This window comes from Rhamphochromis longiceps, linkage group LG1, assembly GCF_057381845.1.
Source record: "Rhamphochromis longiceps isolate RC_006_pf linkage group LG1, R_longiceps_female_GT1.1, whole genome shotgun sequence".
NCBI lineage: Eukaryota > Metazoa > Chordata > Actinopteri > Cichliformes > Cichlidae > Rhamphochromis > Rhamphochromis longiceps.
The window spans coordinates 3,013,975-3,036,060 of record NC_140557.1 but is presented as its reverse complement, the minus strand read 5'-3'; the positions used below and the strand labels follow the sequence as shown (position 1 = coordinate 3,036,060).

General features: G+C 39.8%; 2 protein-coding genes across 9 annotated transcripts; both read left to right on the top strand.

Moving 5' to 3' along the window:
- Nucleotides 1-30: 30 nt before the first annotated feature.
- LOC146678100 (katanin p80 WD40 repeat-containing subunit B1-like) lies at nt 31-13,059 on the top strand. 5 transcript variants are annotated; one of them, XM_085405060.1, is made up of 6 exons: nt 31-123; nt 577-726; nt 908-984; nt 11,117-11,188; nt 11,259-11,401; nt 11,486-11,624. In XM_085405060.1, the coding sequence occupies exons 1-5, from the start codon at nt 31-33 to the stop codon at nt 11,374-11,376; spliced, it is 510 nt and encodes a 169-aa protein (XP_085261186.1). In that variant the 3' UTR covers nt 11,377-11,401; nt 11,486-11,624. The 5 variants fall into 5 exon arrangements, with proteins under 5 accessions (XP_085261186.1, XP_085261313.1, XP_085261258.1 ...); XM_085405132.1 differs by having other exon boundaries at nt 96-495; XM_085404968.1 differs by lacking the exons at nt 31-123; nt 577-726; nt 908-984 and adding exons at nt 11,973-12,121; nt 12,550-12,600; nt 12,803-13,059 and having other exon boundaries at nt 11,137-11,188; nt 11,486-11,679.
- Nucleotides 13,060-13,142: 83 nt separating this feature from the next.
- Nucleotides 13,143-22,057, top strand: LOC146678099 (katanin p80 WD40 repeat-containing subunit B1-like). Of its 4 annotated transcripts, none has more exons than XM_085404227.1 (6): nt 13,143-13,235; nt 13,875-14,024; nt 14,206-14,282; nt 20,117-20,188; nt 20,259-20,401; nt 20,486-20,624. In XM_085404227.1, exons 1-5 carry the CDS (start codon nt 13,143-13,145, stop codon nt 20,374-20,376), a joined length of 510 nt encoding a protein of 169 aa, XP_085260353.1. In that variant the 3' UTR covers nt 20,377-20,401; nt 20,486-20,624. The 4 variants fall into 4 exon arrangements, with proteins under 4 accessions (XP_085260353.1, XP_085260513.1, XP_085260433.1 ...); XM_085404307.1 differs by having other exon boundaries at nt 13,208-13,793; XM_085404145.1 differs by lacking the exons at nt 13,143-13,235; nt 13,875-14,024; nt 14,206-14,282 and adding exons at nt 20,971-21,119; nt 21,548-21,598; nt 21,801-22,057 and having other exon boundaries at nt 20,135-20,188; nt 20,486-20,679.
- Nucleotides 22,058-22,086: the final 29 nt, after the last annotated feature.

Sequence of the window (22,086 nt, the reverse complement as noted above, 5' to 3'; positions counted from 1 at the left end):
AGGTTTTATGAGTCTAAATTAACAACTAAAATGATGTGTGAGAAATTATTTTGTAATAAGGCCCTGACCCAGATGAAGAAGGGTCACGAGACCATCGGGCTGAACGTGGCCGACTTCCTGCCCGTGAGTGCACGCGTCAGTGTTTTTAGATTCTCGCGACAGCTTTGATGATGAGAATAAAGCTGAACGTGTGTGGTCGGTCAGTCTTCACCCAACCACAGATCTGGAGCCCTGAGTGACGAGGAGGCCCTGACCCAGATGAAGAAGGGTCACGAGACCATCAGGCTGAACGTGGCCGACTTCCTGCCCGTGAGTGCACGCGTCAGTGTTTTTAGATTCTCGCGACAGCTTTGATGATGAGAATAAAGCTGAACGTGTGTGGTCGGTCAGTCTTCACCCAACCACAGATCTGGAGCCCTGAGTGACGAGGAGGCCCTGACCCAGATGAAGAAGGGTCACGAGACCATCAGGCTGAACGTGGCCGACTTCCTGCCCGTGAGTGCACGCGTCAGTGTTTTTAGATTCTCGCGACAGCTTTGATGATGAGAATAAAGCTGAACGTGTGTGGTCGGTCAGTCTTCACCCAACCACAGATCTGGAGCCCTGAGTGACGAGGAGGCCCTGACCCAGATGAAGAAGGGTCACGAGACCATGTGTGTGACGCTGAGCAGCCGACTGAAGAACCTGCAGACGGTCCGAGGGGTGTGGACCCGAGACGGCATCAAGGTGAGGCTGACACACCGGTACCAGCAGCTCGCACGTGTGTGAGAAGGTCATGACCGTTTGGCGGTCTTCTGCCCGGATACAGCCGGGCAGCTCATTCATGCAGCTCCTTCTTTTATTGTTTTGTTTTCAGTTCGTTTGTGTCAATCAAAATATTTTCAAACTGCTCTTTGTTTGTGTGCAGATCGCTCTTGACACCGCCGTCTCCATGAATGATCCGTCCATAGTCGTGGACATCCTGAACATCATCAACCCCCAGCCGTGAGTCTCACACACACACACTCGTTTTCATATCTTAGTGAGGACATCTCATTGACATCATGAACCATGAAAAATGAACGCCTACTCGTAACCCTGAGGATTTGAGCCTCAATAATGCATTCAAGCTCGTGGGGACAGGCACTTTGTCCTCACAGGTGACTGTTGGTCCCCACAAGTATAGTAACATTTCAAGTTTCGGTCCTACAAAGCTGTCTAAACAGGTACACACTCACACACACAAACCCGTTTCTACATCTTTGTGAGAACCCTAAGTCACACCTTGGCTTGGCTGCTCCTCAGGGAGGAGAGTTTCACACATCTATCCAGTCAAGTTAAATGACTAATTACTGTAGAGCAGGGGTGTCAAACTCAGATACACAGTGGGCCAAAATTCAAAACTGGAACAAGGTCGCGGGCTAACGTTAATATTTATTGAAAAAAAAAAAATCTTCCTCCAGATATAAGAATGAATCTTTTCTTATGGACTCAAACAAGTTTTGCTGAAAAACTGAATATGGAACAAGCAAAGCTTAATACTAAACAATATATATATTAGCTGTATAATACCAGTAGGCCAGCTCTGATAGTAATTTGGTATGGCTTCGCGGGCCAAATGTAATTAGTCTGTGGGCCAAATTTGGCCCACGGGCCAGAGTTTGACACCTATGCTGTAGAGCCTAAAGTTGTGCGCCGCTTGTTTAATTAAAGACACAAAGAAATCTGCTTATTCTGCAACAATAGGCCAAACGCAGTCTTCTTCAGCTCTGTTTATGTAGCTTTTATGAAACTGATTTTCCATAGTACAAGTAGAATTTAATTTTTCTTTGCTCTCCAGTATAAATGCAATAATTTGCAGGCTTTTTACTGAAACTCTCACAATGCAACACTCAATGCTCAGAGCTTCATATATCAACAGCTCTGAAAATATCTTCTTTTTTAAAGTAATGTAGGACAGGATCTCTCACTCTCTGTGTCTCAAAAAAAACCCAACTAAACTGGCAATCACCACTAAACAAATGAAAGTAGTTTATGGCTTTTTTATCAGCTGCATTTCTTTCATTTATGTATTGATCCCATTGTTTATTGGTAATGCTTTTAGGTCACTGTTTTAGCATGTCTGCCTCACACTCCATTTAAACAGTTTAACAGATAGTGGGAGGAAGGTGGCATTGGAGTTTGTTGGGTGCTCCTTCTGAGACCGATCTGTTGCAGTCTGTTTGGCCACAGCTGTGGGTGCCTTCTTTGCTGATCGCTTTATTCTCTCTTCTAGCATACTCCTTAATCTTATCCAATTTCAGTTTATCCAACAACAGATGCAGCCTGTGATCCACTCATTTTAAGCATTCAACATAAGCAGCATGCCAAAATCCAAAACAAAGGCAACAGCAATTCCTTCAAACTCAGGTGAACGCCTGCAGAGCCACAGCACACACACACACCAAACCGAATAGCAAACGTAGCGGTGGGCGTGTCACAAAAACATCTTCGTATGGTCAGAATCCAAACTGCGTTCAAACAAACAATACGCAGCACAAAAACACAGTTTACATACCACCGTCGTCTTCTCCTTATCTGTCAGACTAGCCGATTTTATGGGTGTAGTGTAGTGATGGGATTTCCGGCTCTTTTTAGAGAGCCGGCTCTTTCGGTTCGGCTCACTAAAAAGAGCCGGCTCTTTCGGCTCCGAACCGGCTCTTCAGGTTGTTTTGTTGCTTTAATTAATTTATTATTAACAATAATATAAAATTATGCACAAAAGGAATTACTAACATAAAAACAAGTGGTTTTATTTATATATGTTTATATATAAATATATGCGGTGGCCCCTAGAGACAAAACACGTACAAACTCCAAAACACATTTCTAGCATGAACTGAACTTCCAAAGCAGAGCTACTAGATCACTTAAATTACACAATTGAAAGCATGTGTGTATTGTTTGTGTATTTATACACAGGCACTCATATATATATTCAAATAATTTAAAAAAAAGTTCATTTACCTGTTATTACCACACACCAAATCCGGTCGTTGGTACTTGCTGGCTTGTGTAGCCACAAGATAACAAAGGCTCAACACTGCGCCCAGCATCCTGGAGCACTTCTGTTGTCTTTTGTACGTGTTTTGAGTTTTTATATGCTTCTGAGTTTTTATATGCTTCTGAGTTTTTACGTGCTTCGGAGTTTGTACGTGTTTTTACGTGTTTTGGAGTTTGTACGTGTTTTTACGTGTTTTGGAGTTTGTACATGCTTCAGAGTTCGTACGTGATTTGAAGTTTGTATGTGCTTTGTCTCTAGGGGCCACCGTAAATATACTTTTATTTATTCACTCCACATAAAATGTAATAAATAAATCATATAATACAAAAATCAACTATTCACATTTCAAGTTTTAACTATTTAAATTTCAGCTTTTTCCTTTCACAAATTTAAAGTGAAAAGAACACAAAACACTGCAAACCACAACACAATTAAATATAAATTATAATAATATGAAAACTAAAAGAACATGCATATTCTCTGTCATATGGACCTGCATGAATAAACTTTCTCAATCCTTTATCTCTTTCTTAAGGTCTTAAGTTTTGTTGTTTTTATGTTTTACAAAAAAAAAACTTCACATTTTTTATATTTTTAAACGAAAGTGACACGCAAGGATATTTTTCTTTAGTGATGTTGCTTCAGCAATCTCAAATACTAATTATTCTGGGAATTTTTATGGTCAAACTATGTGATTTTCCAAATGTGTGTGTGTGTGGAGTAAAATGACCTTGTTCTTATGATGTTGTCACCGTGAATCATTTAGGATTAACAACACAAATTGTATCGATAGCAGAAACAGTCTTATAACTTATAATTCTCACACGTTACCGCTAGTTTTACAAACGCAGTCTTCTTCAGCTCTGTTTATGTAGCTTTTATGAAACTGATTTTCCATAGTACAAGTAGAATTTAATTTTTCTTTGCTCTCCAGTATAAATGCAATAATTTGCAGGCTTTTTACTGAAACTCTCACAATGCAACACTCAATGCTCAGAGCTTCATATATCAACAGCTCTGAAAATATCTTCTTTTTTAAAGTAATGTAGGACAGGATCTCTCACTCTCTGTGTCTCAAAAAAACCCCAACTAAACTGGCAATCACCACTAAACAAATGAAAGTAGTTTATGGCTTTTTTATCAGCTGCATTTCTTTCATTTATGTATTGATCCCATTGTTTATTGGTAATGCTTTTAGGTCACTGTTTTAGCATGTCTGCCTCACACTCCATTTAAACAGTTTAACAGATAGTGGGAGGAAGGTGGCATTGGAGTTTGTTGGGTGCTCCTTCTGAGACCGATCTGTTGCAGTCTGTTTGGCCACAGCTGTGGGTGCCTTCTTTGCTGATCGCTTTATTCTCTCTTCTAGCATACTCCTTAATCTTATCCAATTTCAGTTTATCCAACAACAGATGCAGCCTGTGATCCACTCATTTTAAGCATTCAACATAAGCAGCATGCCAAAATCCAAAACAAAGGCAACAGCAATTCCTTCAAACTCAGGTGAACGCCTGCAGAGCCACAGCACACACACACACCAAACCGAATAGCAAACGTAGCGGTGGGCGTGTCACAAAAACATCTTCGTATGGTCAGAATCCAAACTGCGTTCAAACAAACAATACGCAGCACAAAAACACAGTTTACATACCACCGTCGTCTTCTCCTTATCTGTCAGACTAGCCGATTTTATGGGTGTAGTGTAGTGATGGGATTTCCGGCTCTTTTTAGAGAGCCGGCTCTTTCGGTTCGGCTCACTAAAAAGAGCCGGCTCTTTCGGCTCCGAACCGGCTCTTCAGGTTGTTTTGTTGCTTTAATTAATTTATTATTAACAATAATATAAAATTATGCACAAAAGGAATTACTAACATAAAAACAAGTGGTTTTATTTATATATGTTTATATATAAATATATGCGGTGGCCCCTAGAGACAAAACACGTACAAACTCCAAAACACATTTCTAGCATGAACTGAACTTCCAAAGCAGAGCTACTAGATCACTTAAATTACACAATTGAAAGCATGTGTGTATTGTTTGTGTATTTATACACAGGCACTCATATATATATTCAAATAATTTAAAAAAAAGTTCATTTACCTGTTATTACCACACACCAAATCCGGTCGTTGGTACTTGCTGGCTTGTGTAGCCACAAGATAACAAAGGCTCAACACTGCGCCCAGCATCCTGGAGCACTTCTGTTGTCTTTTGTACGTGTTTTGAGTTTTTATATGCTTCTGAGTTTTTATATGCTTCTGAGTTTTTACGTGCTTCGGAGTTTGTACGTGTTTTTACGTGTTTTGGAGTTTGTACGTGTTTTTACGTGTTTTGGAGTTTGTACATGCTTCAGAGTTCGTACGTGATTTGAAGTTTGTATGTGCTTTGTCTCTAGGGGCCACCGTAAATATACTTTTATTTATTCACTCCACATAAAATGTAATAAATAAATCATATAATACAAAAATCAACTATTCACATTTCAAGTTTTAACTATTTAAATTTCAGCTTTTTCCTTTCACAAATTTAAAGTGAAAAGAACACAAAACACTGCAAACCACAACACAATTAAATATAAATTATAATAATATGAAAACTAAAAGAACATGCATATTCTCTGTCATATGGACCTGCATGAATAAACTTTCTCAATCCTTTATCTCTTTCTTAAGGTCTTAAGTTTTGTTGTTTTTATGTTTTTATGTTTTACAAAAAAAAAACTTCACATTTTTTATATTTTTAAACGAAAGTGACACGCAAGGATATTTTTCTTTAGTGATGTTGCTTCAGCAATCTCAAATACTAATTATTCTGGGAATTTTTATGGTCAAACTATGTGATTTTCCAAATGTGTGTGTGTGTGGAGTAAAATGACCTTGTTCTTATGATGTTGTCACCGTGAATCATTTAGGATTAACAACACAAATTGTATCGATAGCAGAAACAGTCTTATAACTTATAATTCTCACACGTTACCGCTAGTTTTACAAACGCAGTCTTCTTCAGCTCTGTTTATGTAGCTTTTATGAAACTGATTTTCCATAGTACAAGTAGAATTTAATTTTTCTTTGCTCTCCAGTATAAATGCAATAATTTGCAGGCTTTTTACTGAAACTCTCACAATGCAACACTCAATGCTCAGAGCTTCATATATCAACAGCTCTGAAAATATCTTCTTTTTTAAAGTAATGTAGGACAGGATCTCTCACTCTCTGTGTCTCAAAAAAACCCCAACTAAACTGGCAATCACCACTAAACAAATGAAAGTAGTTTATGGCTTTTTTATCAGCTGCATTTCTTTCATTTATGTATTGATCCCATTGTTTATTGGTAATGCTTTTAGGTCACTGTTTTAGCATGTCTGCCTCACACTCCATTTAAACAGTTTAACAGATAGTGGGAGGAAGGTGGCATTGGAGTTTGTTGGGTGCTCCTTCTGAGACCGATCTGTTGCAGTCTGTTTGGCCACAGCTGTGGGTGCCTTCTTTGCTGATCGCTTTATTCTCTCTTCTAGCATACTCCTTAATCTTATCCAATTTCAGTTTATCCAACAACAGATGCAGCCTGTGATCCACTCATTTTAAGCATTCAACATAAGCAGCATGCCAAAATCCAAAACAAAGGCAACAGCAATTCCTTCAAACTCAGGTGAACGCCTGCAGAGCCACAGCACACACACACACCAAACCGAATAGCAAACGTAGCGGTGGGCGTGTCACAAAAACATCTTCGTATGGTCAGAATCCAAACTGCGTTCAAACAAACAATACGCAGCACAAAAACACAGTTTACATACCACCGTCGTCTTCTCCTTATCTGTCAGACTAGCCGATTTTATGGGTGTAGTGTAGTGATGGGATTTCCGGCTCTTTTTAGAGAGCCGGCTCTTTCGGTTCGGCTCACTAAAAAGAGCCGGCTCTTTCGGCTCCGAACCGGCTCTTCAGGTTGTTTTGTTGCTTTAATTAATTTATTATTAACAATAATATAAAATTATGCACAAAAGGAATTACTAACATAAAAACAAGTGGTTTTATTTATATATGTTTATATATAAATATATGCGGTGGCCCCTAGAGACAAAACACGTACAAACTCCAAAACACATTTCTAGCATGAACTGAACTTCCAAAGCAGAGCTACTAGATCACTTAAATTACACAATTGAAAGCATGTGTGTATTGTTTGTGTATTTATACACAGGCACTCATATATATATTCAAATAATTTAAAAAAAAGTTCATTTACCTGTTATTACCACACACCAAATCCGGTCGTTGGTACTTGCTGGCTTGTGTAGCCACAAGATAACAAAGGCTCAACACTGCGCCCAGCATCCTGGAGCACTTCTGTTGTCTTTTGTACGTGTTTTGAGTTTTTATATGCTTCTGAGTTTTTATATGCTTCTGAGTTTTTACGTGCTTCGGAGTTTGTACGTGTTTTTACGTGTTTTGGAGTTTGTACGTGTTTTTACGTGTTTTGGAGTTTGTACATGCTTCAGAGTTCGTACGTGATTTGAAGTTTGTATGTGCTTTGTCTCTAGGGGCCACCGTAAATATACTTTTATTTATTCACTCCACATAAAATGTAATAAATAAATCATATAATACAAAAATCAACTATTCACATTTCAAGTTTTAACTATTTAAATTTCAGCTTTTTCCTTTCACAAATTTAAAGTGAAAAGAACACAAAACACTGCAAACCACAACACAATTAAATATAAATTATAATAATATGAAAACTAAAAGAACATGCATATTCTCTGTCATATGGACCTGCATGAATAAACTTTCTCAATCCTTTATCTCTTTCTTAAGGTCTTAAGTTTTGTTGTTTTTATGTTTTTATGTTTTACAAAAAAAAAACTTCACATTTTTTATATTTTTAAACGAAAGTGACACGCAAGGATATTTTTCTTTAGTGATGTTGCTTCAGCAATCTCAAATACTAATTATTCTGGGAATTTTTATGGTCAAACTATGTGATTTTCCAAATGTGTGTGTGTGTGGAGTAAAATGACCTTGTTCTTATGATGTTGTCACCGTGAATCATTTAGGATTAACAACACAAATTGTATCGATAGCAGAAACAGTCTTATAACTTATAATTCTCACACGTTACCGCTAGTTTTACAAACGCAGTCTTCTTCAGCTCTGTTTATGTAGCTTTTATGAAACTGATTTTCCATAGTACAAGTAGAATTTAATTTTTCTTTGCTCTCCAGTATAAATGCAATAATTTGCAGGCTTTTTACTGAAACTCTCACAATGCAACACTCAATGCTCAGAGCTTCATATATCAACAGCTCTGAAAATATCTTCTTTTTTAAAGTAATGTAGGACAGGATCTCTCACTCTCTGTGTCTCAAAAAAACCCCAACTAAACTGGCAATCACCACTAAACAAATGAAAGTAGTTTATGGCTTTTTTATCAGCTGCATTTCTTTCATTTATGTATTGATCCCATTGTTTATTGGTAATGCTTTTAGGTCACTGTTTTAGCATGTCTGCCTCACACTCCATTTAAACAGTTTAACAGATAGTGGGAGGAAGGTGGCATTGGAGTTTGTTGGGTGCTCCTTCTGAGACCGATCTGTTGCAGTCTGTTTGGCCACAGCTGTGGGTGCCTTCTTTGCTGATCGCTTTATTCTCTCTTCTAGCATACTCCTTAATCTTATCCAATTTCAGTTTATCCAACAACAGATGCAGCCTGTGATCCACTCATTTTAAGCATTCAACATAAGCAGCATGCCAAAATCCAAAACAAAGGCAACAGCAATTCCTTCAAACTCAGGTGAACGCCTGCAGAGCCACAGCACACACACACACCAAACCGAATAGCAAACGTAGCGGTGGGCGTGTCACAAAAACATCTTCTATGGTCAGAATCCAAACTGCGTTCAAACAAACAATACGCAGCACAAAAACACAGTTTACATACCACCGTCGTCTTCTCCTTATCTGTCAGACTAGCCGATTTTATGGGTGTAGTGTAGTGATGGGATTTCCGGCTCTTTTTAGAGAGCCGGCTCTTTCGGTTCGGCTCACTAAAAAGAGCCGGCTCTTTCGGCTCCGAACCGGCTCTTCAGGTTGTTTTGTTGCTTTAATTAATTTATTATTAACAATAATATAAAATTATGCACAAAAGGAATTACTAACATAAAAACAAGTGGTTTTATTTATATATGTTTATATATAAATATATGCGGTGGCCCCTAGAGACAAAACACGTACAAACTCCAAAACACATTTCTAGCATGAACTGAACTTCCAAAGCAGAGCTACTAGATCACTTAAATTACACAATTGAAAGCATGTGTGTATTGTTTGTGTATTTATACACAGGCACTCATATATATATTCAAATAATTTAAAAAAAAGTTCATTTACCTGTTATTACCACACACCAAATCCGGTCGTTGGTACTTGCTGGCTTGTGTAGCCACAAGATAACAAAGGCTCAACACTGCGCCCAGCATCCTGGAGCACTTCTGTTGTCTTTTGTACGTGTTTTGAGTTTTTATATGCTTCTGAGTTTTTATATGCTTCTGAGTTTTTACGTGCTTCGGAGTTTGTACGTGTTTTTACGTGTTTTGGAGTTTGTACGTGTTTTTACGTGTTTTGGAGTTTGTACATGCTTCAGAGTTCGTACGTGATTTGAAGTTTGTATGTGCTTTGTCTCTAGGGGCCACCGTAAATATACTTTTATTTATTCACTCCACATAAAATGTAATAAATAAATCATATAATACAAAAATCAACTATTCACATTTCAAGTTTTAACTATTTAAATTTCAGCTTTTTCCTTTCACAAATTTAAAGTGAAAAGAACACAAAACACTGCAAACCACAACACAATTAAATATAAATTATAATAATATGAAAACTAAAAGAACATGCATATTCTCTGTCATATGGACCTGCATGAATAAACTTTCTCAATCCTTTATCTCTTTCTTAAGGTCTTAAGTTTTGTTGTTTTTATGTTTTTATGTTTTACAAAAAAAAAAACTTCACATTTTTTATATTTTTAAACGAAAGTGACATGCAAGGATATTTTTCTTTAGTGATGTTGCTTCAGCAATCTCAAATACTAATTATTCTGGGAATTTTTATGGTCAAACTATGTGATTTTCCAAATGTGTGTGTGCGCGAGGTTGTCCTCTCTCTGTGCCGCCAAGATTTTATTTTGGTGCTGAGTTTGATTGTTTGTGGCATTTTTTTAAATGTAACATTTCTTTTAGTCTGAAATTCTTTTACTTTTTTTCACATACATGTCCTGTGTCTTCTACATGTCCTCTGCATGTGCCACTAAATCATACATTTATAACTAAAAGTAAACAGGAAATATAATATAAATATAATAAAATGGAAATAATAACTCATCCTTTCTCCAACACAACCAGCAAATGCACTCAGTATTTAATCATTTCTTTATTTTTGCATATGAAGTATAAATAAGTATTCCAACATGAATCACTTAAATTGATTATTATGTTTAATTTGAGGACATCGACCTGGTGTTAGAGACAGTTTATAAGTTACACCAGCAAGCAAAGCTGTAGTTTGTGGCCTGATTTTCCGATTGTCATGTGATCGTGATGGAGCCGTTAAAGCTTTGAATGTGTCACTTCAAAGAAATGAGACATTTTGTAGGTTTTGGCCTGTTTTAGTGACAGAACAGGGAGCAGGGTCATTTTTATCTCAAACAGTTTATTGATGGAATAAATCTTACTCTCATTTATGAGAATAAGAAGTGACTCAAACACATACTTTCTTCAATTAATTATAAAAATGTCTTTAGCTTAGCTTGTAGTTAGAGCTGGGTTAGGCGACCCTAACCATCCCTCAGGTTCCTGGGGACTTCCCATGATGCACTGAGAGGTGCACTTTGCCCTCCACTCCCTCTTTTGTTCGTGTTTCGTTCCTCTTTTCTCTTTCTCCTCATTTACTGACTTGTCACTGCTGACCGTGGATCTGTTGGAGGTCTCTTCCTGTTCCTCAGCCGTGTTGTAGCGTCTTCACCTGACACTATAAAACACCTACAGGTGTCTCTAATGAGCTGCAGCTGTATGAACTCTGCATGTGCTTGCAGGACCATCAAGCTGTGGGATCTGGAGAAGTTTACGATGATCGGATCGTTGGAGGGCGACACGACTCCGGTCAGGTGAGTTTTTCCCCGTTGCAGCAGGGTGTAACTGGAATGTGACCTCTGACCCCTGTCCCTGTGGTTTCAGGTGTATATGTTTTAGCCCAGATGGCTCCTGCCTGTACAGCGGCGCCACGGACTCGCTGCGGGTCTTCGGCTGGGAACCGGACCGCTGCTTTGACGCGGTGCTGGGGAAAGGTGTCTGACCTCGCCATCTGCAACCAGCAGCTGGTGTGTAGCTCCGCCCACCGCTCAGTAACAGTACTGTGCAGAAGTTTTAGGTAATCTTAATCTTCCACCTTCTCCACATGTCAGATCGGCGTGTCTCATCAGCTGTCGAGTGTGTCGTCCTACGTGGTCGATCTGAAGAGGGTAAAGAAGAGCGGTGGCGCCGTGATCCAGGGGATCATCCAGGACGACCAGCCGCTCACAGAGCCGAAGAAGGACCCCAAAGGAGCGGCACTGCGAAAGAACTACGAGAGACCCACGACCACCTGCAGATCGCAGAGGTACGGCACACTGAGAGACAGGAGAAAATACTCCAGATACTGCAAGTACTGACTCCTGGATTTAAAGTTTTATACATGAGCCACTGGTTTCATTCATCAAACACTCAGATCACATGTCATATATATATATATATATATATATATATATATATATATATATATATATATATATATATAATCTTATTTGACTTCAGTGGAAAAGTTTCGCTTCCAGATTCTTTAATAAAAGTAAATAAAGTAAAAAATTTGCAGTTTTTCTTCTAAAAACAAACAAATGTTTGTGATGTCATCAGGTTGAAGCACCGTTCAGAGTCTGACAGGCGGAGCCCCGAAGGGGAGAGGCGGAGCCCTAGCGAGGACGAGGCGGACGAGAAGCTGTCGTCTGCTGAGATCCACAACGCCGAGGACTACAAGGCCATCTTCCAGCCAAAGAGCGCCATCTGTAGGTGGACCCGGAGCATCGCAGCTCAGATGTTGAATAAAGAATACAGTTATACGTACATACAACGAGATCTGTGAAATATTGCTATTGAAAAGGACGCTGAGTTCATCTTTAATCAACACTGCACCAACAAAATCTGTGTTTAGTTTCCCCGAAAGCTTCTATTTCCTCACCTGTTGATCCACCTGCAGCATCGCCATCAGTTCTGCTCTGGCTGATTTTGAGAAGCAGGCCATATTTGAAAAGTGAGAGGAGTAAACATTACTCGCTGTAAGAGCCAAACAGGATGGGAGGATCTGATTGGTTCTTTGTGCCTTTTTAAAATATTCATCCTAATGAGGACAAAGACACTCTCGTCATTTCTTCTTTTGTTTTCATGTCGTCACATTTATTTTGCAGTCTGAGCTCCTCGTTCTCCTCTCTTCCAGCTCGCACTCCTCCTAAGATGTCGGAGCCTTTTCCCGCTCCTCCAGAGGACGGTGAGTCCAGCACAGCTTCACGTTTCTGTGAGACATCAGGAGACGACGCGCCTCCGACGTGTCAGTTTATAGATGAAACACGAACAATAAATCACGTGTTCGACAGTGAAAAACACACGACACAAAAACACACGACAGAGGTGTTTCAGCTCCTGTTTTGTGGTTACTGGGTCGTTTCCTGATGATTTCTTCTTCTGCTCAGAGTCCATTTTGGCGATCAGCCGGCAGCTGAAGGACATAAAGACTCATTTTCCTGATAAACAGCAGGTCAGTGAACGCAGCAGCCGTGTGTCTGTGTGGAAACATGGACGCCTTAGGACAGCGGACTATAAATGCAACGAACCTATCAGAGCTCAAATACCTGCTGTTTACAACAAAGTAGTCCTCCAGCCGCTCGGTTTTCTCTTTCTTTAGTTAAAGATTTTTCTTTGTCTTCAGAAAATCGGTTTAATTCAAAACCATCTAAAACCTTTAACAGCTGTGTGACTTTGGTCTGAGTGCGGTTATATGAGAGGTTTTATGAGTCTAAATTAACAACTAAAATGATGTGTGAGAAATTATTTTGTAATAAGGCCCTGACCCAGATGAAGAAGGGTCACGAGACCATCGGGCTGAACGTGGCCGACTTCCTGCCCGTGAGTGCACGCGTCAGTGTTTTTAGATTCTCGCGACAGCTTTGATGATGAGAATAAAGCTGAACGTGTGTGGTCGGTCAGTCTTCACCCAACCACAGATCTGGAGCCCTGAGTGACGAGGAGGCCCTGACCCAGATGAAGAAGGGTCACGAGACCATCAGGCTGAACGTGGCCGACTTCCTGCCCGTGAGTGCACGCGTCAGTGTTTTTAGATTCTCGCGACAGCTTTGATGATGAGAATAAAGCTGAACGTGTGTGGTCGGTCAGTCTTCACCCAACCACAGATCTGGAGCCCTGAGTGACGAGGAGGCCCTGACCCAGATGAAGAAGGGTCACGAGACCATCAGGCTGAACGTGGCCGACTTCCTGCCCGTGAGTGCACGCGTCAGTGTTTTTAGATTCTCGCGACAGCTTTGATGATGAGAATAAAGCTGAACGTGTGTGGTCGGTCAGTCTTCACCCAACCACAGATCTGGAGCCCTGAGTGACGAGGAGGCCCTGACCCAGATGAAGAAGGGTCACGAGACCATCAGGCTGAACGTGGCCGACTTCCTGCCCGTGAGTGCACGCGTCAGTGTTTTTAGATTCTCGCGACAGCTTTGATGATGAGAATAAAGCTGAACGTGTGTGGTCGGTCAGTCTTCACCCAACCACAGATCTGGAGCCCTGAGTGACGAGGAGGCCCTGACCCAGATGAAGAAGGGTCACGAGACCATGTGTGTGACGCTGAGCAGCCGACTGAAGAACCTGCAGACGGTCCGAGGGGTGTGGACCCGAGACGGCATCAAGGTGAGGCTGACACACCGGTACCAGCAGCTCGCACGTGTGTGAGAAGGTCATGACCGTTTGGCGGTCTTCTGCCCGGATACAGCCGGGCAGCTCATTCATGCAGCTCCTTCTTTTATTGTTTTGTTTTCAGTTCGTTTGTGTCAATCAAAATATTTTCAAACTGCTCTTTGTTTGTGTGCAGATCGCTCTTGACACCGCCGTCTCCATGAATGATCCGTCCATAGTCGTGGACATCCTGAACATCATCAACCCCCAGCCGTGAGTCTCACACACACACACTCGTTTTCATATCTTAGTGAGGACATCTCATTGACATCATGAACCATGAAAAATGAACGCCTACTCGTAACCCTGAGGATTTGAGCCTCAATAATGCATTCAAGCTCGTGGGGACAGGCACTTTGTCCTCACAGGTGACTGTTGGTCCCCACAAGTATAGTAACATTTCAAGTTTCGGTCCTACAAAGCTGTCTAAACAGGTACACACTCACACACACAAACCCGTTTCTACATCTTTGTGAGAACCCTAAGTCACACCTTGGCTTGGCTGCTCCTCAGGGATGAGAGTTTCACACATCTATCCAGTCAAGTTAAATGACTAATTACTGTAGAGCAGGGGTGTCAAACTCAGATACACAGTGGGCCAAAATTCAAAACTGGAACAAGGTCGCGGGCTAACGTTAATATTTATTGAAAAAAAAAAAATCTTCCTCCAGATATAAGAATGAATCTTTTCTTATGGACTCAAACAAGTTTTGCTGAAAAACTGAATATGGAACAAGCAAAGCTTAATACTAAACAATATATATATTAGCTGTATAATACCAGTAGGCCAGCTCTGATAGTAATTTGGTATGGCTTCGCGGGCCAAATGTAATTAGTCTGTGGGCCAAATTTGGCCCACGGGCCAGAGTTTGACACCTATGCTGTAGAGCCTAAAGTTGTGCGCCGCTTGTTTAATTAAAGACACAAAGAAATCTGCTTATTCTGCAACAATAGGCCAAACGCAGTCTTCTTCAGCTCTGTTTATGTAGCTTTTATGAAACTGATTTTCCATAGTACAAGTAGAATTTAATTTTTCTTTGCTCTCCAGTATAAATGCAATAATTTGCAGGCTTTTTACTGAAACTCTCACAATGCAACACTCAATGCTCAGAGCTTCATATATCAACAGCTCTGAAAATATCTTCTTTTTTAAAGTAATGTAGGACAGGATCTCTCACTCTCTGTGTCTCAAAAAAAACCCAACTAAACTGGCAATCACCACTAAACAAATGAAAGTAGTTTATGGCTTTTTTATCAGCTGCATTTCTTTCATTTATGTATTGATCCCATTGTTTATTGGTAATGCTTTTAGGTCACTGTTTTAGCATGTCTGCCTCACACTCCATTTAAACAGTTTAACAGATAGTGGGAGGAAGGTGGCATTGGAGTTTGTTGGGTGCTCCTTCTGAGACCGATCTGTTGCAGTCTGTTTGGCCACAGCTGTGGGTGCCTTCTTTGCTGATCGCTTTATTCTCTCTTCTAGCATACTCCTTAATCTTATCCAATTTCAGTTTATCCAACAACAGATGCAGCCTGTGATCCACTCATTTTAAGCATTCAACATAAGCAGCATGCCAAAATCCAAAACAAAGGCAACAGCAATTCCTTCAAACTCAGGTGAACGCCTGCAGAGCCACAGCACACACACACACCAAACCGAATAGCAAACGTAGCGGTGGGCGTGTCACAAAAACATCTTCGTATGGTCAGAATCCAAACTGCGTTCAAACAAACAATACGCAGCACAAAAACACAGTTTACATACCACCGTCGTCTTCTCCTTATCTGTCAGACTAGCCGATTTTATGGGTGTAGTGTAGTGATGGGATTTCCGGCTCTTTTTAGAGAGCCGGCTCTTTCGGTTCGGCTCACTAAAAAGAGCCGGCTCTTTCGGCTCCGAACCGGCTCTTCAGGTTGTTTTGTTGCTTTAATTAATTTATTATTAACAATAATATAAAATTATGCACAAAAGGAATTACTAACATAAAAACAAGTGGTTTTATTTATATATGTTTATATATAAATATATGCGGTGGCCCCTAGAGACAAAACACGTACAAACTCCAAAACACATTTCTAGCATGAACTGAACTTCCAAAGCAGAGCTACTAGATCACTTAAATTACACAATTGAAAGCATGTGTGTATTGTTTGTGTATTTATACACAGGCACTCATATATATATTCAAATAATTTAAAAAAAAGTTCATTTACCTGTTATTACCACACACCAAATCCGGTCGTTGGTACTTGCTGGCTTGTGTAGCCACAAGATAACAAAGGCTCAACACTGCGCCCAGCATCCTGGAGCACTTCTGTTGTCTTTTGTACGTGTTTTGAGTTTTTATATGCTTCTGAGTTTTTATATGCTTCTGAGTTTTTACGTGCTTCGGAGTTTGTACGTGTTTTTACGTGTTTTGGAGTTTGTACGTGTTTTTACGTGTTTTGGAGTTTGTACATGCTTCAGAGTTCGTACGTGATTTGAAGTTTGTATGTGCTTTGTCTCTAGGGGCCACCGTAAATATACTTTTATTTATTCACTCCACATAAAATGTAATAAATAAATCATATAATACAAAAATCAACTATTCACATTTCAAGTTTTAACTATTTAAATTTCAGCTTTTTCCTTTCACAAATTTAAAGTGAAAAGAACACAAAACACTGCAAACCACAACACAATTAAATATAAATTATAATAATATGAAAACTAAAAGAACATGCATATTCTCTGTCATATGGACCTGCATGAATAAACTTTCTCAATCCTTTATCTCTTTCTTAAGGTCTTAAGTTTTGTTGTTTTTATGTTTTACAAAAAAAAAACTTCACATTTTTTATATTTTTAAACGAAAGTGACATGCAAGGATATTTTTCTTTAGTGATGTTGCTTCAGCAATCTCAAATACTAATTATTCTGGGAATTTTTATGGTCAAACTATGTGATTTTCCAAATGTGTGTGTGTGTGGAGTAAAATGACCTTGTTCTTATGATGTTGTCACCGTGAATCATTTAGGATTAACAACACAAATTGTATCGATAGCAGAAACAGTCTTATAACTTATAATTCTCACACGTTACCGCTAGTTTTACAAACGCAGTCTTCTTCAGCTCTGTTTATGTAGCTTTTATGAAACTGATTTTCCATAGTACAAGTAGAATTTAATTTTTCTTTGCTCTCCAGTATAAATGCAATAATTTGCAGGCTTTTTACTGAAACTCTCACAATGCAACACTCAATGCTCAGAGCTTCATATATCAACAGCTCTGAAAATATCTTCTTTTTTAAAGTAATGTAGGACAGGATCTCTCACTCTCTGTGTCTCAAAAAAAACCCAACTAAACTGGCAATCACCACTAAACAAATGAAAGTAGTTTATGGCTTTTTTTATCAGCTGCATTTCTTTCATTTATGTATTGATCCCATTGTTTATTGGTAATGCTTTTAGGTCACTGTTTTAGCATGTCTGCCTCACACTCCATTTAAACAGTTTAACAGATAGTGGGAGGAAGGTGGCATTGGAGTTTGTTGGGTGCTCCTTCTGAGACCGATCTGTTGCAGTCTGTTTGGCCACAGCTGTGGGTGCCTTCTTTGCTGATCGCTTTATTCTCTCTTCTAGCATACTCCTTAATCTTATCCAATTTCAGTTTATCCAACAACAGATGCAGCCTGTGATCCACTCATTTTAAGCATTCAACATAAGCAGCATGCCAAAATCCAAAACAAAGGCAACAGCAATTCCTTCAAACTCAGGTGAACGCCTGCAGAGCCACAGCACACACACACACCAAACCGAATAGCAAACGTAGCGGTGGGCGTGTCACAAAAACATCTTCGTATGGTCAGAATCCAAACTGCGTTCAAACAAACAATACGCAGCACAAAAACACAGTTTACATACCACCGTCGTCTTCTCCTTATCTGTCAGACTAGCCGATTTTATGGGTGTAGTGTAGTGATGGGATTTCCGGCTCTTTTTAGAGAGCCGGCTCTTTCGGTTCGGCTCACTAAAAAGAGCCGGCTCTTTCGGCTCCGAACCGGCTCTTCAGGTTGTTTTGTTGCTTTAATTAATTTATTATTAACAATAATATAAAATTATGCACAAAAGGAATTACTAACATAAAAACAAGTGGTTTTATTTATATATGTTTATATATAAATATATGCGGTGGCCCCTAGAGACAAAACACGTACAAACTCCAAAACACATTTCTAGCATGAACTGAACTTCCAAAGCAGAGCTACTAGATCACTTAAATTACACAATTGAAAGCATGTGTGTATTGTTTGTGTATTTATACACAGGCACTCATATATATATTCAAATAATTTAAAAAAAAGTTCATTTACCTGTTATTACCACACACCAAATCCGGTCGTTGGTACTTGCTGGCTTGTGTAGCCACAAGATAACAAAGGCTCAACACTGCGCCCAGCATCCTGGAGCACTTCTGTTGTCTTTTGTACGTGTTTTGAGTTTTTATATGCTTCTGAGTTTTTATATGCTTCTGAGTTTTTACGTGCTTCGGAGTTTGTACGTGTTTTTACGTGTTTTGGAGTTTGTACGTGTTTTGGAGTTTGTACATGCTTCAGAGTTCGTACGTGATTTGAAGTTTGTATGTGCTTTGTCTCTAGGGGCCACCGTAAATATACTTTTATTTATTCACTCCACATAAAATGTAATAAATAAATCATATAATACAAAAATCAACTATTCACATTTCAAGTTTTAACTATTTAAATTTCAGCTTTTTCCTTTCACAAATTTAAAGTGAAAAGAACACAAAACACTGCAAACCACAACACAATTAAATATAAATTATAATAATATGAAAACTAAAAGAACATGCATATTCTCTGTCATATGGACCTGCATGAATAAACTTTCTCAATCCTTTATCTCTTTCTTAAGGTCTTAAGTTTTGTTGTTTTTATGTTTTTATGTTTTACAAAAAAAAAAACTTCACATTTTTTATATTTTTAAACGAAAGTGACATGCAAGGATATTTTTCTTTAGTGATGTTGCTTCAGCAATCTCAAATACTAATTATTCTGGGAATTTTTATGGTCAAACTATGTGATTTTCCAAATGTGTGTGTGCGCGAGGTTGTCCTCTCTCTGTGCCGCCAAGATTTTATTTTGGTGCTGAGTTTGATTGTTTGTGGCATTTTTTTAAATGTAACATTTCTTTTAGTCTGAAATTCTTTTACTTTTTTTCACATACATGTCCTGTGTCTTCTACATGTCCTCTGCATGTGCCACTAAATCATACATTTATAACTAAAAGTAAACAGGAAATATAATATAAATATAATAAAATGGAAATAATAACTCATCCTTTCTCCAACACAACCAGCAAATGCACTCAGTATTTAATCATTTCTTTATTTTTGCATATGAAGTATAAATAAGTATTCCAACATGAATCACTTAAATTGATTATTATGTTTAATTTGAGGACATCGACCTGGTGTTAGAGACAGTTTATAAGTTACACCAGCAAGCAAAGCTGTAGTTTGTGGCCTGATTTTCCGATTGTCATGTGATCGTGATGGAGCCGTTAAAGCTTTGAATGTGTCACTTCAAAGAAATGAGACATTTTGTAGGTTTTGGCCTGTTTTAGTGACAGAACAGGGAGCAGGGTCATTTTTATCTCAAACAGTTTATTGATGGAATAAATCTTACTCTCATTTATGAGAATAAGAAGTGACTCAAACACATACTTTCTTCAATTAATTATAAAAATGTCTTTAGCTTAGCTTGTAGTTAGAGCTGGGTTAGGCGACCCTAACCATCCCTCAGGTTCCTGGGGACTTCCCATGATGCACTGAGAGGTGCACTTTGCCCTCCACTCCCTCTTTTGTTCGTGTTTCGTTCCTCTTTTCTCTTTCTCCTCATTTACTGACTTGTCACTGCTGACCGTGGATCTGTTGGAGGTCTCTTCCTGTTCCTCAGCCGTGTTGTAGCGTCTTCACCTGACACTATAAAACACCTACAGGTGTCTCTAATGAGCTGCAGCTGTATGAACTCTGCATGTGCTTGCAGGACCATCAAGCTGTGGGATCTGGAGAAGTTTACGATGATCGGATCGTTGGAGGGCGACACGACTCCGGTCAGGTGAGTTTTTCCCCGTTGCAGCAGGGTGTAACTGGAATGTGACCTCTGACCCCTGTCCCTGTGGTTTCAGGTGTATATGTTTTAGCCCAGATGGCTCCTGCCTGTACAGCGGCGCCACGGACTCGCTGCGGGTCTTCGGCTGGGAACCGGACCGCTGCTTTGACGCGGTGCTGGGGAAAGGTGTCTGACCTCGCCATCTGCAACCAGCAGCTGGTGTGTAGCTCCGCCCACCGCTCAGTAACAGTACTGTGCAGAAGTTTTAGGTAATCTTAATCTTCCACCTTCTCCACATGTCAGATCGGCGTGTCTCATCAGCTGTCGAGTGTGTCGTCCTACGTGGTCGATCTGAAGAGGGTAAAGAAGAGCGGTGGCGCCGTGATCCAGGGGATCATCCAGGACGACCAGCCGCTCACAGAGCCGAAGAAGGACCCCAAAGGAGCGGCACTGCGAAAGAACTACGAGAGACCCACGACCACCTGCAGATCGCAGAGGTACGGCACACTGAGAGACAGGAGAAAATACTCCAGATACTGCAAGTACTGACTCCTGGATTTAAAGTTTTATACATGAGCCACTGGTTTCATTCATCAAACACTCAGATCACATGTCATATATATATATATATATATATATATATATATATATATATATATATATATATATATAATCTTATTTGACTTCAGTGGAAAAGTTTCGCTTCCAGATTCTTTAATAAAAGTAAATAAAGTAAAAAATTTGCAGTTTTTCTTCTAAAAACAAACAAATGTTTGTGATGTCATCAGGTTGAAGCACCGTTCAGAGTCTGACAGGCGGAGCCCCGAAGGGGAGAGGCGGAGCCCTAGCGAGGACGAGGCGGACGAGAAGCTGTCGTCTGCTGAGATCCACAACGCCGAGGACTACAAGGCCATCTTCCAGCCAAAGAGCGCCATCTGTAGGTGGACCCGGAGCATCGCAGCTCAGATGTTGAATAAAGAATACAGTTATACGTACATACAACGAGATCTGTGAAATATTGCTATTGAAAAGGACGCTGAGTTCATCTTTAATCAACACTGCACCAACAAAATCTGTGTTTAGTTTCCCCGAAAGCTTCTATTTCCTCACCTGTTGATCCACCTGCAGCATCGCCATCAGTTCTGCTCTGGCTGATTTTGAGAAGCAGGCCATATTTGAAAAGTGAGAGGAGTAAACATTACTCGCTGTAAGAGCCAAACAGGATGGGAGGATCTGATTGGTTCTTTGTGCCTTTTTAAAATATTCATCCTAATGAGGACAAAGACACTCTCGTCATTTCTTCTTTTGTTTTCATGTCGTCACATTTATTTTGCAGTCTGAGCTCCTCGTTCTCCTCTCTTCCAGCTCGCACTCCTCCTAAGATGTCGGAGCCTTTTCCCGCTCCTCCAGAGGACGGTGAGTCCAGCACAGCTTCACGTTTCTGTGAGACATCAGGAGACGACGCGCCTCCGACGTGTCAGTTTATAGATGAAACACGAACAATAAATCACGTGTTCGACAGTGAAAAACACACGACACAAAAACACACGACAGAGGTGTTTCAGCTCCTGTTTTGTGGTTACTGGGTCGTTTCCTGATGATTTCTTCTTCTGCTCAGAGTCCATTTTGGCGATCAGCCGGCAGCTGAAGGACATAAAGACTCATTTTCCTGATAAACAGCAGGTCAGTGAACGCAGCAGCCGTGTGTCTGTGTGGAAACATGGACGCCTTAGGACAGCGGACTATAAATGCAACGAACCTATCAGAGCTCAAATACCTGCTGTTTACAACAAAGTAGTCCTCCAGCCGCTCGGTTTTCTCTTTCTTTAGTTAAAGATTTTTCTTTGTCTTCAGAAAATCGGTTTAATTCAAAACCATCTAAAACCTTTAACAGCTGTGTGACT

Coding starts and splice junctions, on each gene's coding strand:
- LOC146678100 (XM_085404968.1), top strand. CDS start 11,279: ATGGCTCCTGCCTGTACAGCGGCGCCACGGACTCGCTGCGGGTCTTCG. Junction 11,402..11,485: donor CCATCTGCAACCAGCAGCTG/GTGTGTAGCTCC, acceptor TCCACATGTCAG/ATCGGCGTGTCTCATCAGCT. Junction 12,601..12,802: donor TCCCGCTCCTCCAGAGGACG/GTGAGTCCAGCA, acceptor TCTTCTGCTCAG/AGTCCATTTTGGCGATCAGC.
- LOC146678099 (XM_085404145.1), top strand. CDS start 20,279: ATGGCTCCTGCCTGTACAGCGGCGCCACGGACTCGCTGCGGGTCTTCG. Junction 20,680..20,970: donor ACCACCTGCAGATCGCAGAG/GTACGGCACACT, acceptor TGATGTCATCAG/GTTGAAGCACCGTTCAGAGT. Junction 21,120..21,547: donor CCAGCCAAAGAGCGCCATCT/GTAGGTGGACCC, acceptor CCTCTCTTCCAG/CTCGCACTCCTCCTAAGATG.